Source organism: Bos indicus x Bos taurus, chromosome 16 (assembly GCF_003369695.1).
Source record: "Bos indicus x Bos taurus breed Angus x Brahman F1 hybrid chromosome 16, Bos_hybrid_MaternalHap_v2.0, whole genome shotgun sequence".
NCBI lineage: Eukaryota > Metazoa > Chordata > Mammalia > Artiodactyla > Bovidae > Bos > Bos indicus x Bos taurus.
The window spans coordinates 54583310-54605295 of NC_040091.1; the positions used below are offsets into that span (position 1 = coordinate 54583310).

General features: G+C 34.9%; 1 protein-coding gene across 5 annotated transcripts in view; it reads right to left on the reverse strand.

The window, feature by feature from the left end:
* Nucleotides 1-21986, reverse strand: part of RC3H1 (ring finger and CCCH-type domains 1) — a 75827-nt gene that overhangs the window by 15973 nt on the left and 37868 nt on the right. For 4 of the 5 annotated variants that reach the window (XM_027565378.1, XM_027565382.1, XM_027565380.1 and 1 more), the window contains 8 exons: nt 20976-21176; nt 16680-16812; nt 11907-12025; nt 10471-10583; nt 6811-7092; nt 6260-6474; nt 4346-4716; nt 3624-3791 (listed from right to left, as the gene is read on the reverse strand). In XM_027565378.1, coding sequence (XP_027421179.1) covers nt 3624-3791; nt 4346-4716; nt 6260-6474; nt 6811-7092; nt 10471-10583; nt 11907-12025; nt 16680-16812; nt 20976-21176 — 1602 coding nt within the window. The remainder of the gene's footprint in view (nt 1-3623; nt 3792-4345; nt 4717-6259; nt 6475-6810; nt 7093-10470; nt 10584-11906; nt 12026-16679; nt 16813-20975; nt 21177-21986) is intronic. The other variant, XM_027565381.1, reaches the window with a different exon arrangement.

Consider the following 21986-nt stretch of genomic DNA (forward strand, 5'->3'; position numbering starts at 1 on the left):
GTTATATAATAACCAAATAGGTATTCTAAGTCTGATGTATTTTTACTTACATTCACATTTGTGTAACCTTTTACAGCCTTCTAAGTGCTTACACTATCTCATATGTTCTTCAAGTCCAGGTGAGACAACATGGGTGATCTGACCAAGGTTATACCAGTATAAGGAGTGCTAGGACACTATTAAATTGCCCTCACTTTATCACAGATGTATATACTGGCATACTAACACTCCAGGGGGATACTGGTACATTTAAATGGCTCTATGCTTCCCCTATACTGAAAAAAAAATAAAATAAAAAATTCTATTTTCTGAGTCATCATTCTGGTCTTCTGCAATGGCAGAAGGATCTGCTGTTCATAAATACCACTCATTTTCAAGCACAACTCCTATTTCCATTGTGTATAACTTCTTCCCATTTTTTTCTGTCCTACTTCTATTTTAAAAATCCCATCTCTTTTTTACATGTCTTCTCCACACACAACTTTTGTATAAAACAACTAGTTTTTTAAAAGACATGGTCTACTAACAAGACCATTTTCTGCCTCCAACAGCAAGACACGCAAGATAATTGGTTAAGTAAAAACAAAAACCAAAAATATGCAAAACACAAAACCTGAAGATGTAATTACTAAATAATCCTATTAAAAAATATAATGATAGGTTAGTTCATGTACAGAAAAGTTGAAATACATATTAAAAAGTTGAAATATAATAAACTGACAATGATACAGAAAATGAGATTTTGGAGAAATTTCTATGTTACATTATTTTCATAATGTATCAGTTTAGTATAACTATATGTGGGGTTGTAATAATCAGAACTGAAGTTTAATTATATAGCTTTATGTTATTAATGAGACAAATTCTAAAGTTCCTTAACAGTCACACATTATTACTTTTTAGAAATAAAAAAAAATACAAAGTTATTATTTACTGAATGCCCACTATGTGCCAGATGCCTTGTGTCATATTTAATTTTCACCACACCACTATGAGGTAGGTTTTGTTATGCTTGATTTACAAATAGAGAAACCTGAGCCTTAAGGTTAAGGAAAGCTAAGTAACTTACGAAAGATCTGAGCCACAAAGCTGAACGTGACAGATAAGTGTATTTCATTCTAAAACTGGCTCACTTTTCATGGTGTCATATTGCTTTCCGTATTTCTCAAAAAATGGTATTGCATAACAAAGCTCAGGGATGTCTCTAATAGTCAGGTTTTGAAAAAATATCATGTCATGTTTATCCTTTACAAGTAAAATGATATTAAGAGAAGATGTTACAGCTTTACTAATTAACCTAACCTACATTATTGTGGAAAATTCATACAGTGTTTAGACAGGAAAGCTAGATACTGTGAACTATCTTTAGTAATTTTACTTTCATACATCCCAAAGTTTACTGTTTATTATATGCAATATGGTATACTTTACTTTTCAACTTTCATTGCTTAGAAATACTGTTTAGAATTATAATTCTACACGTAAAGCATGTAAGACATTTTCCTTACATAATATAAACTGCACCCATATGAAAAAAATCTATTTGACTTAAAATGGCTATACACACTGAACTGAGGCAGTATGTATAACAACAAGCCAAAATAAATACATAAGATCAACAAAGCAAAAAGATAGCTTTCTGAAGAGATAAAATTGATGATAAATTCCTAGTAAGACATTAGAAGTGGAATAAAACCTGTAGACATTAAAAAGATAGTAAGATAATACTCATAATAACTTTTAGCATTGTCTTGTTGAAATACTGATAACCTTGAAATTATTGTTTATTACTCTCTAGTTTATTCAACTATTCAACAGTTTATTCTAGTAACTCTATTTCAGTGTTTTTCTGCCTTTTACTACCTATATTAACCTGTCTCTTGTATTTGAATTAACCTTATCATCCTACTGCTTTCCTCGCTATTGAGTTCAACAAAACTTTGACATGTCTCAGTTATAAAAATAGTCTAAAACTAGAAATACAAGGAAACTTTATTAATCTGATAAAGATTACCTATGAAAAAGCTGACAGCAAACATCATAACGTTAAACTGTTAGAAGTTTCATTTGCTCAAAGACCAGAAATAAGAAAATCTATCATCATCTCTCTTTCTAATATTACACTGGAGATCTAGCTTACATAACTAATAAGAAAAAGAAAATACTTAAGAATAGAAAAAGAGAAAGCAAAATGGTCACCATTCATAGAGAACACAAAAATCCAAAAGAATCCACTAACAAATACAAGAATTAATAGGGAAATCTACCAAAGCTGCTGAACACAAGGATCAAATTCATAAAAATCTACTTAATTTTTCTGTAATAAGAACAAAGAGAATATGAAACTTCAAAAAGGATTCCATTTAAAACATCTTCAAAAACATTAGTTTTCTAGGAATAAGTTTAATGAAAGATGTGAAAGACACTGAAAACCATACAAGGTAGGACATTATTGAGAGAAATTAAAGAATATTCAAGAAAATGGAGAGTATACCATATTCGTAGAGACTCACTACTAGAAAGATGTTACTTCTCCTCAAATGGATCTAAAGCAACACTGTCCAGTGAAAAATATAACTGACCCACATATGTAAAATTTTTTAATAGGCACATTAAAAAATAAAAATATAAAATTCATTTTAACAATACATTTAATAATCCAAAGTGAAAAGGGGACTTTTCTGGTAGCTCAGACAGTAAAGAATTTGCCTGCAACAAAGGAGACCCAGGTTCAATCCCTGGGAGGGGAAGATCCCCTGGAGAAGAGGTTAAATTGTTAAATAATTTTAACAATACCTTTTATTTAACTTAATAATCCAAAGTAGTATAATTTTAACATGTAATTAATATATATTACATATAATCATAATTATTATATAGACTATATAAATTAATATAAATGTATTACTGAGGAGAAGGGGACAACAGAGGATGAGATGGCTGGATGGCATCACTGACTCGATGGATGTGAGTCTGACTGAACTCCGGGAGTTGGTGATGGACAGGGAGGCCTGGCGTGCTGCAATTCACAGGGTCGCAGTCAGACACAACTGAGCGACTGAACTGACTGACTGACTGAAGTATTTTTGAGGGGGTACTAAATCTTCAAATCCAATATATGTTTTATGCTTATAGCACCAGGGAACTCAGATTAGGCTTAATTTAGGTATCATTATCCATATGTGGCTAGTGGTTAGCATAGTGGGTTGTGCAGATCCAGAGATTCGATGTAATTCTAATAAAAACTGCAGCAGATATTTCTGTGGACATCCACATGCTGATTCTAAAGTATGTTTGGAATTTCCAAGGACAAAGAACAGCAAAGATAAACCTGAAGACCAAAACTGGAAAACACACATCACCACATGAAGACAGTGTGATGTTGGTAGAAGGACAGAGAAATAGATTAATGAAACTGAAACATATACAGTCACTTGACTATGACCAGATTATGATATTATATACAAAAATCAATTCTAGATGGATTACAGATCAAAATAATAATAATAAACCTTTCAGAAGAAAACATAAAAATATCTTCATGATCTTGGGAAGGGTGAAGATTACTTAAACCGCTGATAAAGGAAAATTTGATAAATGAGACTAAAAAGTCACAGGCTTACTTCCTCTTGATGGAAGGCAGAAGGCAATGTTGGTGAAGGTGCAAAAGGAGGTGGAGAGATAACCTTCCTTTCTTCTAGCTGTGCCATTATTTCCTTTCGTCTTCGATGTAACTCATCTAGACTAGGATGGGGCTGGGGAGGAGGCGGAAGCCGACTGTACGGAGGCTCCTGGAAGTGAAAAGATGAGTATAAATTGAAAAAGAATTTCAGGACACAATGATTCACTTAGCACATATTTTGAATAACTAGCCTGTATACTCATCTGCTGTGATTCATGGGACCGCAAAGAGTCGGACACAACTGAGCGACTGAACTGAACTGATATTCATCTTAACATCTGGAAATAGCAAGACTTAATAAAACAAAACAAAACCCCTAAAAGTTCTCAGGACTTCCCAAAGACCTAAATATAAGTTTCTTTTTCTTTGTCAGAGACCATACTTTCTAAATGAATCTAGAAACATTAATAAAACCATCTAACATTTTCAGAAACTAAGATGGGTTAGCGGGAGTGGGGCAGTAATTTATTTCCCTTTTAATAGTCAAAAAATAAATAAAACCTAAATCTATGAAGATTATGAAAAGGTGACAAAAGTTGCTTTCTTTTAAAAGAATTAACTGATCAAAGGTTTATTACCATGGTAAAAGGTTAAACAGAAAATCGCTGTAAGCAATAGTCTAATTAAATCTACATTAATAATAATAAAAAGAACTCAGCATACTCTGTTGTATGAAGGTCTGATCTGAGTTGGGTGTGCAGCCACTGGATAGTAACCTTCCATTTGTTGGTATCTTTCTCTGGGTTCTGGTACATAGGGTGGCACTGCTGCAGGTGGAATCTCAATGGGTATAGGACTTTCTCGGAAAATCTCCTCTCTTGCATAAGACTGAGCTGGGTATACTCGACGGCCATCATAGTGTGGTGGGTACATAGGAGGGTACTGTTGTGGCTGTGTGCCATACTGTGAGTTTACTACACGATCTTGGAGGTATGGTGGATAATGATCCAAGTAGGGAGCACCAGGTTCAGGAGCAGATGGTGGAGGTCGGACAAAACGAGACACACATTGTGGAGGTGGAGCATAGTACATACCTATACAGTACAAAAGAGCAACCGAAAGCAACAATCAGCCAATCTATTTTTCTATGTAAGACTTTTCCTTTTAAAATATTTCAACAGCAAAGAATCAAAAATCCACTCATTTTTTAGATGTTTTCCCCTCTGCTTAGGTATGTAGTCAGGCTAGATTTATGAAAAATATCAAGCAAAAATTCTCCTTCCAAATTATTGAAAACACCAACCTATTCACAGTCTACAACAGTAAACTGGCTCTCTCGATTCTCTGATCATCTTTCTGGTGTGCCTAATATACTGCAAACACTGGAAAGCAAAAGAACTGTATTTTCCTGAAGCTTAGGTTCCACAAATCTTTCATTTGCATAAGTTTAGAATGTGAGACTGAGTTAACTGGAAAGAGATATGGCCCTCAAAAGATCCATTCTGCTGGTACAGATAGAGTGGCTAACTGCATAACTCTAGAGTTATTTTTTTGGCCATGCTGAAAGGCACGTAGGCTCTTACTTCCCCAATCAGGGACTGAACCCGTGTCCTCTGCAGTGGAAACATGGAATCTCAACCATTGGACTGCCAGGAAAGTCTCCTAGAGTTCCCGACCCAATAGTTGTGGCAGTAGCTTCCCAATTTCAAGACATTTGCCTCAACTGATGAGCTCCTCTGTTGGCAATCAGGACAGAAGCTTCCTATATGTATTTTCTTCATTGTTTATTTTTTTTAACATGAATTACATTATGTGAAAACTCATTCTCCATACCTAGTATTACCATTAAAATTGGCTATGTCTGTTTTCTCAAATACCTGCTTCCTATTTTCTCACCACATTAGTCCAGACCTCAAGTCACACCTGGATTAACAATAGTCTTACTCCTCCTTGACTCTAGACTCTCATCTTTACAATCCATTTGTAAATTTTCCTTTATATTCCCAAAACCTCTATTTAGGGCATTCTTCCTGAGTCTTTTGAGTCCTCAAGTTCTCAATGATATTCCTTGAGTCTTGCAGTTAATTTCTACCACAGTAATATTCACCACCACAAGTGAACACCTCATTTCAAACATGCATATAGTTTTCTATTCTTTATAATATTGATTCTATACTATAAACTCTCTAGAAGTACGTACTTGCATTTTCTCATGTATATTACAGGACCTAGAAAAAAATATTACATGACAACTGAAAGGAAAAAATGTACCATGTGTGTTTAATTTATATTCACCATAATACTATATTCTTTTCTCATGCTTGAAGAAAACTTTTGTCAGGAAAATATATATTGTGCCTCAGCAAATTTCCATTGTCTACTTGAAGGACTTATTTCCATAAATATGTAAACACTTTTAATATACAACTGCTTCTAGCAGTTAGGGTAAACTGGTTTTCCTAGCTTTGCTACTTCATTTATTTCACATTATTTAGCTGATCATATAACTTCAGTTTTTTCCCAAGTATTAAAAAAAAGCATTTTTTTGAGGAGATTACTGAAAATATGGTCACTCTTACTTGAAATCATTCTTCCAACTCCTAAGAAAAGTGAGTGACATAAATGAAAGATCATTACCCTGCTGATAAGGTGCTGATTCGAACGGCGGAGCGGCTCCTCGAGGATCCTGGTAATAAACATCAGCCTGCTGTGCTGGATAGAGCTGAGAACCTCGCGCCACCATCTGAAGAGGTTTAGTGACAGGCATAGGGGGCAGCTCTGTTGGTCCTCTTGGAGGTACAGGATGCGGATTAACAGGCAAGGTAGAAATACTCTTAGGGACTGATTCTAGCCTAGGGGAGCAAGAGTCTGCATGTCAAGTTTAAGGTCTTAAAAACGTTTCTAAATGTATACAAACTGTTACATGTTTAAAAAAATTGCCAAAATTTGGGAAACAGGTTTCTTCCAATAACCATTGTTTTCCAGAAATTTTGCAAACTTTGATCTTATGTCACCTATACTGTTTCTCAAAAAATCACTGGCACATGAAATAGAAATAAAAAACAACAGAATAGAGCCCTCCAGTTAAGGGTTTTCCCCTCCCCCAAACAAAACACTGATTATTCTTTCTTCCTTCTACTTTATGTCAATAAAGAAACGTTAAATAAAAGTTAGTAAAAACAACGTACAAGTCAGGAGGGGACCCAGGGGCACTACTGCTCAAGTGATCGATCTTTCCTGGTTTCAGACTGGATTCGTAGCTGGGGTCTGTCCCTCGTGGAATCAGTTGTGTTACTGCATTCCCTGCTGATACAATCCCATTCGGCAGAGCAGGGGTTTTTCTGCTAGGCAGATCCACTGCCCCTTCTTCTTGAAGGATAGCTGTTGAAGGCAGGCCCACCTCATTAAGTTGACCCAAAGAGGCACTCAGGGGTCTTCTAGGAACCAGTCGTTTGTTCATTTTACGAAATCTATAGAAAAAGCAAAGGTGCACAACAAAAACCAAAATTGTGGAAGCAAAAATTAAGAAATAAAATGTATTTAAGATACAAAAGGAAAAGATTCTGAGCATATTACTTTCTAGAAATTCTCTTGAAACAATGGCTCTAGCTATCATCTTGGAAACTTGTGTGTGTGTATATATATATATATATATATATGTCTGTATATATATAGACACACATAGACAAACTTTGGAGTAGGGGTTGGGGAGGGATCACCCATCAACAGTAACTACTGTTAAGAGTTTGATATATAATACAGATTTTTCCACTCTATGCACTAGTTTAATATTCTTACATTTATAAGATTATTATTTACAGAAATAGGGTTATATATGGCAAAGAGTCAGACACGACTGAGCAACTGAAGTGAACTGAACTGATGACTGCTTAGTAAATTTTTTCCTCTACTTCAAAATCTTAACTATTCCTTTATGTCAGTATACTTTAGGTTGCCCCTAATTTTTGCTATTAAAACAATGTGGTAACAGAAAATTATATACATATACTTCACACCTGTGTAAATAACCAAAAGCAGAATTACTAAGTCTAATGTATGCATATTAGAAATTCTTATAATGTCCAAAGCTATTATAACTCCTACTGATTTTTTTTTAAAAAAAAGGCTTTTTTTCAATATCTTATTAAACATTGGCTAGTCTCAGCCTCTGACAGTTAAAAAAAAAAATCAGGTTTTATTTTAATTTGCATTTCTTTAACAATTAGTGAAACTGAACATCGGAGAAGGCAATGGCACCCCACTCCAGTACTCTTGCCTGGAAAATCCCATGGACGGAGGAGCCTCATGGGCTGCAGTCCATGGGGTCGCTAAGAGTTGGACACGACTGAGCGACTTCACTTTCACTTTTCAGTTTCATGCACTGGAGAAGGAAATGGCAACCCACTCCAGTGTTCTTGCCTGGAGAACCCCAGGGACGGGGGAGCCTGGTGGGCTGCCGTCTGTGGGGTCGCACAGAGTTGGACACGACTGAAGTGACTTAGCAGCAGCAGCAGCAGAACATAGTTTCACATGTTTGCTGGCCATTTGTGTTTCTTTGGTGAATTGTTTACATGTCTGATCCATGTATCTACTGGTTCTTCTCTTTCTTATAGATTTGTAGGAGATCATTTTGTGTTACAGGTATCATGTCATTTCACCACCACTTTTCCTTCTGACTTTTGTGGTATTTGAGCCATTATCTTAATTTTTAACTTTCATTTAATCAAATTTATTAATCTTCTTTATGCATGCAGGTGTCATTCTTCAAAAATCCTTTCCTGGGCTTCCCTGCCAGTGTAGTGGTAAAGAATCCACCTGCCAATGCAGGAGACACAGGTTTGATCCCTAGTCCAGGAAGATCCCACATGCCACGGGGAAACAAAACCTGGGTGCCACAGCTACTGAGCCTGTGCTCTAGAGCCTCGGAGCTGCAACTACTGAAGCCTGAGTGCTCTGGAGCCCATGCTCCGCAAACAAGAGAAGCCACATAAATGAGAAGCCTGTGCACTGCAACTAGAGTAGTCTCCACTCACCACAACTAGAGAAAAGCCCGTGCAGCAATGAAGACCCAGTGCAATCAAAAATGAATAAATAAAATTATATTTAAAAAAATCCTTTCCTACATAAGATAATGTAACAACAACAAAAATCTCTAAGTACTCTATAATTTTCTCCTAAATATTTAAATCTCTGAGAAATTTATAATTCATTTTGGTGTAAAGGTTAAGAATCCAGCCCTAATTATTTTTCAAATAGAGTTGTTTCATCATCATATTTTTTTGATATTGATGTGAAATGTCACTTTTTTTCACATTGCTGAGTTCCTATATGTATCTGGAATTCTTTCTAGATTTTCTACTGTATTTCATTGGTCTATCTATTCCTATGCTAATATCACAGTTTTTATACTTTAGCTTCATAAAACAGGTTAATATTAAGTTATTAGTCTAGTCCCCACTGAAGACTTTTTCCCTCAGAATTTCCTGGTTATTGGCAACTTTCTTCTTCCAAATGAACGAATTTGTTAGGGCCTAAAAATCATCCTGTTAAGATTCTGAGATTTCACTGAATTTACTGTTAAAAGAGAAAATAAAACCTCTTTATTTTATTTAAAAAAACAATGCCAAGTCTCATCCAAGAACACAGTATGCTTCATTTAGTCAACTCTTATGTTCCTAGGTAGTTTACTAATTCAATTCAATATAGATCCTGGGTATTTATTAGATTATTTGGTGTTTAACATTTTTTGTTGTTAATGCAAAAGGGATGTTAATGTCACCTTAATTTTTAACTGGTTATGTTTCCCTTTTTAGTTTATATGAAAGCAATTCATTTTTTTGATTTGCTACTTACTAAATTCTTGGTTCTTTTGATTCTAGCATTTCTCTTGAATTTTCCCATTTAATGATTTTGGATATTTTATTCTCTTGCTTACGTACATTAACTACAACTTCTAGAATGTTAAGTAACACTTTTTACTAGCAGAAAAATTTCCCTGAGTCTTGTCTGAAACAGGACTGTATATAATAAACTAATACCAAGTAAGCATCTGGCTCTTGACTTGAGATATAATTATCATGTTGGGAAAATATCTATGATATTTTTGTTCTACCAAGGAACCTTGATGGACATCAAATATTATTCAAATGCCTTTTGGTATCTTTGGCTATGATCACATGGTTACAAAACCCTTCTTCTCTAACCTACGGTAATTATACTGTGCTACCTTTGCACCTTTGTAATGGTGTCTATTTTAATGTACTGAATTCCAAGTTGTAATAGTTGGGATTTAAAAAATATCAAGTGAGATGAATCTGTAGCTTTCTTTAATTGTGCTATCTTTGTCAAATTTAGTGTCAGTGTTACACGGGTTTTATAAAACAATTAAGAGGTTTTTCCTTTCTTTTTACTCTGTACTGGATATTTAAAATCATTGAAATTATCTGGTCCTTGAAATTTGAAAGAATCTGTAAAAATGAGCCTGGCAGTAAATATCTTCTTGATAGACAAAGGGCAAAATTTTCCACTGGAAATGCAATTTTCAATTAGTTAAGTTCAATCAGTTAAAACTGATGAAAATTCTGAGACTTTTAATTTGGGGGAGGGGGTAATGAAAATGACTCACTTCTAGATTTAGTTAACCATAAGTAGTTTTCCATTTGTAGGCACAATGTAATGAAAGGTAAGGAAACTGATTTGCTATGCTTTTTTTAAAGTTTTGTATTACTTTCCAAACATTTCCTATTCATCAAAGGGAATGCAAATACATTTCTTCCTATTTCTCAATGGCAGCAAATTATTCTCTAACAAATTATTGGAAGGTTGAGTCTGATGACTTTCAAACTTACTTTTCCAGTTCCTCCTGTGAGTGTGCAAATGTACAGCTGGCCCCCCGAGGGCATCCTCCTCTCTGCTTCATGTCTCGACACATGTATGTTTTATATTTGCTATGCTGTGGAGGCTAAGATCAAAATTAAACATTAGCTATTTAAAATAATGTAAATTTTGTGTCACTATTTAAAGAACAATCCAGATGAATAACTCAGACTAACTTATACACTTACCTAGACTACTCAGAGCAAAAGTGCTGGAACATTATCCTGTCTGAGGTCTTAGAGAGTCCAAAAATAAATTACTTAAAAAATGTAGCTCTGATTTTTCTATGTTGATATTAACTATCAAACATGTAACATCACATAAATTCTTGATTCAATCTCATGAGGGCTCTATGATCTTCCCTCCAACATTGTACAGTGGACAAGCAAACCCCTGGAGTTTAGGACCTTCAAATACTTAACCTGTCTTTTAATAGTTGATTTGGATAGTGTTCAATGTAACTATGCTTATAATTATGTTCCTTTATAACATACTACAAAACATGGGAAGAACTTAAAAGTTAATATTATTTTTGTAACAGGGAGTTAAAAAGTAATTTTAACTAAATTTTAACATTAATTTTTCTAAATGTCTTAATCATAAAATAAAGTTCTGATCTTAGATTGGGAAAGCATATGTGTACTATTCGACTTAGCAGGACACTTTTAATATTTCTTAATTTTAAAGAAATTGTTAATATTTACCTGAGCCAGATAAATTAATAACAAAGTTTTAATTTCTCAAGCTTCCTATGGCAAAATAAAAGATAAAGTGAACCTAACATAAATTCTGAGGGTGAAATGAAATCTTTGGGAGTAAAATTTAAAATTCCAGCCATAACATAGGCTATTATATTTTACTGCCATATATTCCATTAAAAAATACCTGAGGAAAATTTGTCCCACTGGCATAAGAGACATTATGAATGAAAAATATTTAAATAGTAATAGAGAAAAAGCATTTACAAAATATGTGAACAGTACTGGAGAAATATAGCATTAGCACTAGAAAGTAATACTTATAATCAAACAGAAAGCAATAGTAGCCACGAAAAGAATAAGTTTATATAACTGGAATGACCTTTAACACGGAATCAAATGCTGCTATATCCAATGTGAAGTGACTCCAGCACGACATCAGGCCAGCAAGGATTACTTAATTTCAATGCCGTCAGACAAAATTACTAGGCTAATCCAGTAAACTGGCTGCTAACCATTCTCTATAAACCTTATTATTTTTGTTACATTTTTCTTGATGTCTAATGGAATAGGAAGTTAAAAATAGATTTTTAATTTTAATTTCTAGTCTTTACAGAGTCTAAAAATATTCTCGTCGTCTTATTGGGTTAATTTTTATCTGTAAGGATAACCACAGTAGCTTACTTTTAAATTTCAAACACCTCCCTTACCTGCTGTTGATCTGTTCCTTTTTTGCTGTGATTCTGGATATAATCAACCAGCCCATGTACCACTGTACGCACAGCAACCAACCCATTTTCTAGCTGTTCCCAAGTAGGAGGAGGAGCATCTATACAACAAATAAAAAAATTTTTTTCAAACTATGTTTTTCAAAGTTCTGCCCAATACTAAATTAGTAAAGGAGTGTCAGCCCTTCAGTGGAATTAAGCTAAGTTTTATACAGCTATTCATGAAATAGCTTATTCACCTAAACATCACTTTAAAGAAATAAATATATCCTTTTAAAGTAGGGGCTGCAATCTAAAATAACTACAGAGAGTGTGAAGGTAACATACAGGAATGAAATATGACAGATAATAAACAGCAACTGTCATCAGACCCTATTGTTGGAAATAACAATAAAGAGTAACAGGCCTGGTGCTCTGTGATGACCTAGAGGGGTGGGGTCGGGTGGGGTGGGTGAGAGATAGGAGGGAGGTTCAAGACAGAGAGGATATATGTATACTTATGGCTGACTGACGTTGTTGTATGGCAGAAACTCACACAACATTGTAAAGCAATTATTCTCCAATTAAAAAAAAAATAACTCATATTAGAATCACTGAAAAATAGAGTAAAAAATAAATTCCTAAGAAATAAAGTACTTTTAAAAAAAAAAGGTGACGGAGACTGTGTTAAAGAGTATGTCTCCCAGCTAAGGTTACGGTGACTACTCAACTTTAGCTGACTGCTGTTATGTGAAGATGCAGGATGACACTTTCAGATACACTTGTGTTTCCCAGGGAAAACTGAAATTTCAGATTTTTATGTAAAAAGTTTTAGTTTTTAAATGTTTGCACCTAAAAAAATGAGAGTATAGTACAGACCAACACACTTTGGATCAAATGTAATTGTGAACTGCCTATAGTCAAGCCAAATTGTAATGTCTATTTTGAAATTTTGTATAAGTCAAGTACTGGTAAACAGAATGCTTAAAAAGTTTAATAGAAGAGCCTTTATATAAAGCAGCTGTGCTATACACACTCTTCATTTAGTAAGTGCTGTGATTTCCTAAAGGAAAAATTAACTACAAAGCTACATATGAAATGTTCTCTAAAAGAAATACAAAATGAAGCAAGAATGCATATGTATAAATGACTTCCTGTTGGAACACTGAAAAACTTCTGGGTGATGGCATTTGAACTACGCTTTGAAAGACACATGGAACTTCATCAGGAAAAAAGGATAAAGGCACAGAGAAAGTAAAGAGAACAGTCATACACAAAGTATTTTACTGAATACCTACAAAGTTTCAGGTATTATTCAAGTTGCTCAAGAAGCAGTAGACACCAAAACAAAAATCCTTATTCTATTCAAGGAGAAAAGCCAGACAATACATAAGATAAATAATCAAAACACAAATTATCTAGAGAATGATGAGTTGAATAAATAGAGCAAAGAAAGGGAGTGGAACAGGTATGTGTAAAATTTTAGACAAGGTTGCCTGTAAAGGGCTCCTTGAGAAGGTTACATTTGATTAGAGACTCAAAAGTAGGGTTTGAGTGTGCCTTGTGGATCTACTACGATATATGGGGAGAAAAACATTCCAAGAAGAGAGAAGAATAAGTACAAAGGCCCTAATATGGGAGTATGACATGTTAATGGAGGTGAAATTTGGAATGAATGCAGTGGGAAAAGAGTAAAAGAAGTTGGAGAGAGGCAAAGGAAGACCAGATCATGTGAGGTCTGGTAGATCATAGAAAAGACTGGCTTGTATTGAGTGATGGAAACCACTGGAGTTTTTGAGCAAAGGGGTAATAGAATCACTCTGGTTCCTATGTTAAAACCAGACAGACAACAGGAGGCTATTCCATCATCCATGAAGACAGAAGAGGGAGGTAGTAGAGAGGTGATAAGTAGATGGATTCTGAACGGATTTTAAAGGTAGACCCTATGCGGTATGCTCAAAGATCAGATGTACCTTATGAGAGAAAGATGAGTTAATGATATCTCCAAGGTATTTGGCCTGAGGAAATGGAAGAATGGAGTTGCCACTAAAAGGAATGATGGGTGGGTGGGTGGAGGATATGGGCTGCAACTCACTTTTAGACAGACTACTCTTGTAATTATTAGATTTTCAAGTAGAACTATTGGATAACAGGCAGGTAGATATACAAAAGAATTTAAAAAGAAAGTCTAGGCTGTAAATACTAAGTTACACAGATTTTTAAAACACCATCAACTGTAATATGTATAATCATTTTATGTGCTACCAAAATTTAAAAAAATTGCTAATTATTACATGTCACTGATTATACAAATGCAGCCCAATTTCAGAAATACTAAAATCTGAAAAAATGTGAGCCTCAGAACTGATGAAATATACCAAGTTTGTGAGTCATACAAATAAAATCTAAAGCTGTGAGACTAGATGAGATTATCTAGGGAATGAGTATAAATAGAAAAGAGAAGAGACACAAGGATTAAATTCCAGATGCACATCAAAGGTTAGAAAATATGGGGAGAAAAAAGAAAAAAGTTTAGAGGTTATGGAGAGAAGAAGAAATCAGCAAAAGAGGCCGAGAAGGAGATTTCAATGTAGTAAGAAGAAAACTAGGAGAGTACAGTGGCCTAGAAGTAAAAAGAGTGGTACAAGGAGTAGAGAGTAAACAACTATGTTAAAGGCTAACAGGTCAAACACAAAGAGAATCAAGAACTGATATTTGGAATTAGCTGCATGGAAGTCACTTGTGAACTTGAGAAAAGCCACTTTGATTGAGTGGTAGAGATAAATGTCTGATTGGAGTGTGTTCAAGAGAGTGCTATAAAAAGTATAGAATTGGAGTTGTAGGTAGATGGCAAATGATGTCAAAAGTGGATTTTGATGAAAAGAATGATAAAATGTTTGTATGTTGACAGAGCTACTCTATAGAGAAGGAAAACTAATGACATAAGAAACAGAGGCTACTGGAAGGATATACTTGACAAGATGATATTGATACATAAGGAAAGAGGGTAGCCTTAGCTAGAAGTATGGTTTATCCACTGTCACACAAGGAAGGAGTAGAATATATTGGCTCAGACTGATGTAGACATATTGGTGACTGATGAAGTAGTGAGCTTATGAAGTGATCTTTTGATTGCTCAGAATGTTCAAAGCACAGCAGTGGGGGAAAAAATAAAATCATTGTGTTCTAAAAATAGATCTTAGAATCCCTGGCAGTCCAGTGGTTAGGACTCTGGGCTTCTACTGCAGGGAGCCCAGGTTCACTCTCTAGTCAGGGAACTAAGATTCTGAATGCTGTGCAGCGTGGCCAAAAAATAAAAAAATAAAAATAGATCTAAACTGATTTGATTAAGCAACTTTGGTAATAAATTTACTACTCTGAAATGTCATGGTCAAGTGTTCCAAGCCTTATTCTACAGGCAATGCATGTCACTAAAAGTTTGAGTATTAAAATCAGAGATGTGATTTATTTTGCAGCAGTAAGCATATAAGATTAGAAGAATCAAAAGAGTAGAGGAGAATGAAAGGCATTTAGTTTCAGGAAAAGGAATGAGGCACTCATTGAAGCAGTATTAATCTATGGGATAGAGAGATGCTGTGAAAGAACAGACAAATCTTGTCTGAAATGGGGTGTAGAGCAAGTAAAAGGAAAAGATATGCGGTAAGACAAAAGATTCAGGTTTTAAGCTTGCATACCTCAGAGAATCAGGTCATTTATTGAGAAAGGGAACACAGGAAGAAGAGCAAGTATCACGTGAAGATGAGTTTGCTCTGAAACACTGAGCAGAGAGGATGGAGAATCTCAGAAAGCATTTGGGAAAGTAGGTCTGGAGTGATGAACAGATAATAGTGACAGAGGTATTTGGGAGTCTATTATCTGTGAAGGAATAATACCTGATGCTGATAATGAATGACAAACATCTTCAACAGAGAGTGTAGAGAAAGCAAAATTCCAAGAACACAAGCAGCCTACTCTTCAGGGGGCAAGAGAGGAAAGAGCAGACAAAGTGAACAAAATAAGACAGAACTAGCATTCAGACAGGCCAGAAGAGAATCCTAAGACTACAGAAAGATAAGGTATCAAGACAGTTTATCAAGAAAGTAGTCAACAACATTACCAAATGCTGAAGACAAGTAATTTAAGAAGCCTTTGGAATTAGAAACTAGGAAATTACTAGTAAATATTAAAAGTTTTTAGTTCAGTAGTAGGAATAAACACAAAGACAGTAGCATATAAGCTAACACACCCAAGATTTAAGTATCAGGTGAAAAATGAAGCTTGGTTGATTTTCACCTTAAGGAGAAGGAACAGGAAATGGCTTGACAAATTAGACACGCAAAAGAAGATATGTGATGGAACAAGATTATGGTGGAGAAGGGAAACTTGGAACCAAAAAAATGCAACTAAGGACATGTTATACAGAAAAAAATGAAAAAAAAAAACCAAAAAAACCCACAAAACTGGAGTTTTGTCAAAAGAGATGAAAATGGTAAAAATACAGCACAATGTTGTGATGAGACAGGGAAGAAACATAAAGGATCCCAGAAAGAATCTATTTTCCTGGTGAAAAGTAAAAATAAATTAAAAAGTATTAAATAAATATTAGTTGAAGTAACAAACAGACAGACAAGATCAGGACCAGAAACTTAACTACTACGTAAGAGATTCAGAATTACTACTCTGGGAAATTCTAGAGAAATTTAACAAAAGACAAAAGAATCACTGAATAGTACTAAGGCACATATAGGATAGTCCATTAATTCCCCCTGGATTTACCTGGACTAGGGTCAATGTTTGCTAATAGCTCCAAATGGGGTCTTAGTCGATTCAAGTTTGCTGGATCTCCAGTCCGCTGGAGAGCAATTGTTAGTTCCTGAACACTTTGTGCAAAAGAGGCTGGGGTCTGCAACTTAAAAAAAGATAAATATTAACTTCCCCCAAAGACCAGATAATCCTTTTAAAATAAAGATTATTTACAAGATCACAATCAGTTTTTGCAATTAATTACATTTAATTTTTATCCTCCCCCATATCCCATGTGTTGGCCAATTGGATCACTCGCTTCCTGAAGAAGCCTTGCACTTCTCTGCATCAACACGTTGGTATATTGTATACTCTCTTCTCTCTGTCATTACACTCCTCAAATGTGAGATCGTTCTCAACTCCTCAATTTGGAAATACTCTTTAGAGCTCAAGTTCTTACAGCACCATGTTAGTTTGCCTCATGGATCCGTTCAAATAATTGAAATTTGGAAATACAGTCTAGAGATAATGTTATACAACAACAAAAGCAATGAAACTGGAGTCAAACTGAGTTTGAATTCAAGTTCTGTTATAGACCAAAGGTTATGGCACCATATACAATATTTACAGACTCGATCTGAACTCACCTGTTGGCACGGACTACATAATTTGAGTTAATTCCAGTTCGGAAAAATTCTGTATTTGGTTTGGGATTCTTGGAAGCTATCAGGTTGCGTGTTTTCCTAAGGCTTAATGGACACACATACTTGCCCTAACTCTCCTAAGGGAGCCAATACATTTGACCGTTAAAGAAAAGATGAGGTGATGCTTCCCTAGTGGCTCAGTTGGTAAAGAACCTGCCTGCAATGCAGGAGACCTGGGTTTGATTTCTGGGTTGGGAAGATCTCCTGGAGAAGGAAATGGCAACCTACTCCAGTATTCTTGCCTGGAGAATTCCATGGACAGAGGAACTGGGCAGGCTACAGTCCATGGGATTGCAGAGTCAGATATGACTATGTGACTAACTTCCACTTTTCACAACTAAGGGTTCTTATTTGAAAACATTTAGCTCTGTGGTTTATTAATATAGAAGAGGGCTGCTCTCACCTTATGAAACTGACTGCATCCTGCCTATGACATGCGAATCTTTCTACTTTCACTTAAAAAAAAATACACGTATGAAACTTTTTCTCCCCTACAGGTCGTTTTAAAAGGTATATTTTAAATAGCATACATTTAAAAAAACATGGAGTAACACAACTAACTAATCATTAAAATGGTGACATGCCTTTTATTCAATTTTTTCATCTTTGCATGTTTTTCACATACTTTTAATGGGCTATTTATAAACTTCTGGATTTGTTTACCATTAACATTATAACAAAGATATTTTTAAAATATCTAACCGTCTTTATTATAAAATACTTCAAAATAATTGTCTACTATAATTCCTGTGCATCTATCACTGAGATTTAACAAAAATATTTCACTAACATTTTTAAAAAGAAATTTAATGCTATTTAATAGCTGAAGAGGGTATCTGTCCTGACATAACTGCAATTTTATTGGCCATGTAACTACTCAGTGTTCTGAGTAGATGAACGTTAACTTCTTTAACCATCCCCTTATAATAATCCTTTATAAATAATTTAGCAAATGACACTTTTGAATTTCTAACTTTTTTGAAAGTTTGGATTATTCCTTTAAAACAAATTCCTGGAAATAGTAACTTTGGTAAAGGCCATGAATATTTTGAGGTTTGGGGACTTCCCAGTGGTCCGGTGGTTAAGACTCCTCTTCTGCTGCAGGGAACTAAGATCCCGCATGTGAAAGTAATAGAACACTGTAAATCAACTATATTTCAATTTAAAAATGGAAAAATTTGAGGCTTCACTGACAAGTTAGTTCCCTCAAAATCTGTAATCCATTTTACAAACCACAGCAATGAATGAGAGAATATGTTTCTTTATAGTTTAACAGACAATATTTGTCATGTTACTGTTTTAGATGTGTATTTATTATTGGGGCCCATTCTATCCCATCAATTAGATACACTTCCTCTTTGTGAACTCTAAATTCATATTTATTAATTTAGTACGGTTATTGATTTTCTTGTCACTTTTAATAAGTTCTCTATTTCCATGGTCCAATACAATAGCCCTTAGCTACGTAAGGCTATTAAAAACTTTAAGTAATATAAAAATTTTAGTTTATCAGTCACGTAAGATACATGTCAAGTGTTTAATAGCCAAGTATGGCTAATGATCACCATATTGGACAATGCATGTATACAGAAGATTTTCATTATCACAGGAAGTTCTATTGCACTATATAGTAACAAGATATCACACTGCAAACTTCATTTACCAGTTTGTTGCATGAAAGTTTAGGACATTAAATTCAAATTAAATTCACAATGTGAGCAAATTATTACAGAGTATACATTTAGGTATATAGTCCAGTTCAGATAAGAAGGTTAATAATCTCCTACTAGAGTTTTCACAAAAGTCAGTCAAGTTTCTCTTCAGAAGTAGAAAGGAACTCCTCTAAAAGATCATGATTAAGGTTATAATCAGTCTATTACATAATTTCACACCTAGGAGTGGCAGGTAAAGTTTTGGTAAAGGTATCTACTGCTACTGCTGCTGCTAAGTCACTTCAGTCATGTCCAACTCTGTGCGACCCCACAGACAGCAGCCCACCAGACTCCCCTGTCCCTGGGATTCTCCAGGCAAGAACACTGGAGTGGGTTGCCATTTCCTTCTCCAATGCAGGAAAGTGAAAAGTGAAAGTGAAGTCGCTCGGTCGTGTCTGACTCTTAGCGACCCCATGGACTGCAGCCCACCAGGCTCTGCCGTCCATGGGATTTTTCCAGGCAAGAGTACTGGAGTGGGATGCCAGTGCCTTCTCCACAGGACAGAACAAATAATATATACTGAAAATTATGCATCACATAGTTATAAAACACATTTCCTAATTCTCCTTTGACATCAACCTACTACTCATTTCAAGAATCTTATCTTTAGGAAAAGTAACAACAAAAAAAGGGTGGGGTGGGGTGGAGAGAATAGCCTGGAAAGAGGTTTTCATGGTTAAGAGCTGGATTCTTGAGTCAGAAGTCCAAGTTCAAATCCAGCTCTGTCACTTATTACCAATATGACCCTGGAGAAATGTACTTAACCTGCCTCTGTTTCTGTATAAAAGGAATATTACAGGGCTGTTGAGAAGATTAAATGAATTATTTAAAACTACCAGACAGGGAGTTCCCTGGCGGTCTAGTGGTTGGGACTTGGCACTTTCACTATCATGGCCAGGGTTTAATCCCTGGTCAGGGAACAAAGATCCCACAAGCCATGTGGTATGGCCAAAAAGTAAAACATTCTAAGCAAAGTATTAACACATTAAAATAAAAAAATAAATAATTAAAACTACCAGACACACAGCAAGCTCTCAGTAAGTGTTAAATATTTTTTATTTAGGCTACTCTTACATACTGACATTTCTTTAAATTAAATATAGGGTGGACTCTCACATATAGTCTCATTTCTATGGTTATAAGGATTTAAGATAAAGTAGCAAAAATTAAGGAAAATAGAAAGTTCTTAAAAATCATTGAACATAATATATACAAATGGCACTTAAAGACTTTTATACAGCACTTTCACAAATTTCATGTTGAATTACAACAAAACCAGCTTAAATATTTACTCTATAGCTTTAAGATAATTAAATATAGCTTTTAGAGTCAGAAATTTTAGGGGTCTGACCTAAAATTCATGTGTACTTAAGTGATCTTTTCATCATAACAAACAACAATTAAAAGTAGAGATAAACTGAAAATCTGATCAAATTTAGAATGGTTGATAATTTATTATGTGAGATTTTCCTGGCTGAGAGTCAAAAGAAACCTCAGTGTACACATCTTTCAGGCTATTAAATAGGTGCTCCAGGAAGAAGATAAAAGCACTGAGAAAATGAGTTTAACAAATATAGTGATCAAAACTCAGAGAAAAATAAAAGGGAGAGAGGCAATGAGAAAATAGAGACAGGAGACCCTCAAAGGGATGGAAAGCAGCACTGGATAAAATGTAAAACATTAATTAAATCAATTCTTATATAAGCAATGTCAGCTACACATCAATTTAAAAACCTTTATATGAACAAACTGGTATTATGATGCGACTAGTTATGACATGACACTCAGCTATAGAGAATATAATTTACAAGAGCCTGATATATAGTATTCATTTTAATACATATTTATTAAATAAATGAATTACCAAACTCCATGATTAGTCCAAGAAATAAAGAACAAAAAAAAGAGTCTACCTTGTCAATAATGGACTGCATATGAGATTTGTGAGACTGGTCCCCATACAGCAAAGAGGACCACTGGTCTGGTGCAATTCGTAAGCCTGCTTCCATAGCAATCTGCACTATCTGGGAGTCATGTTCTCGCCGCAGAGCTTCATAGGTTCTAAATTCTTCTTTCAGCTGCATCAAAGAAGAGTCTTCATCACGTTTGGTGACCTAATAAGACATATGGAATCTCATGAGTCAAGTAAGAAACAAACTGTGTTTATATATTATAAGACCACATAGAGACATGAAAATACTTTGAAAAGAAGAAAATTCTCATGCAACTATTCTGAAAAACACTGCCTTTTTTAGTTTGAGTGTCAGATGAGGGGATGCGATGGCCTCCTTATAGCTTGTTATCAATTAACAATTTTTTAGATAGGCTCCCTGGCCCATGAAGTACTTGTTATATGTTGTGTCAAAAGCAGGAAACCATGACTTTAAGAAGGAAAACAAAATGAACAGTAAGAGACAACATACTGGACACCAATGTTTGAAGTGTGCCGATTCAATCTGGCATACAAAGGACTACGTTCTGCGTTACTGCATATACTAAAATCAAAATGGCAAATGGAGCTCCTGTGCTGTATATGTGGAATTATGTCAGGAGCAAATAGCCACATAAAATGCACTCCTGCTTTAATGACTCTCTCTTTAGATCAATTCTGTTTGTAGTCTTGATGGAAAACTGACATGGCTTTATAGTCTCTTCAAATAAAAAAATCTATATGCCTTGATTTGATCTTTGCTGTTCAATATCTAATATAAAAAATTCAATGCAACAAAATTGAACTTTAATAAGACACCATCTCCCTGGAGAAGGGAATGGCAACGCACTCCAGTATTCTTGCCTGGAGAATCCCATAGACAGAGGAGCCTGGTGAGCTATGGTACACAGGGATGCAAAGTCAGACACAGCTAAGTGACTACATTCTTGTTCTTTTTTTTAAGATTTTTTTTTCTTCTTTTCTTGATAAGGAC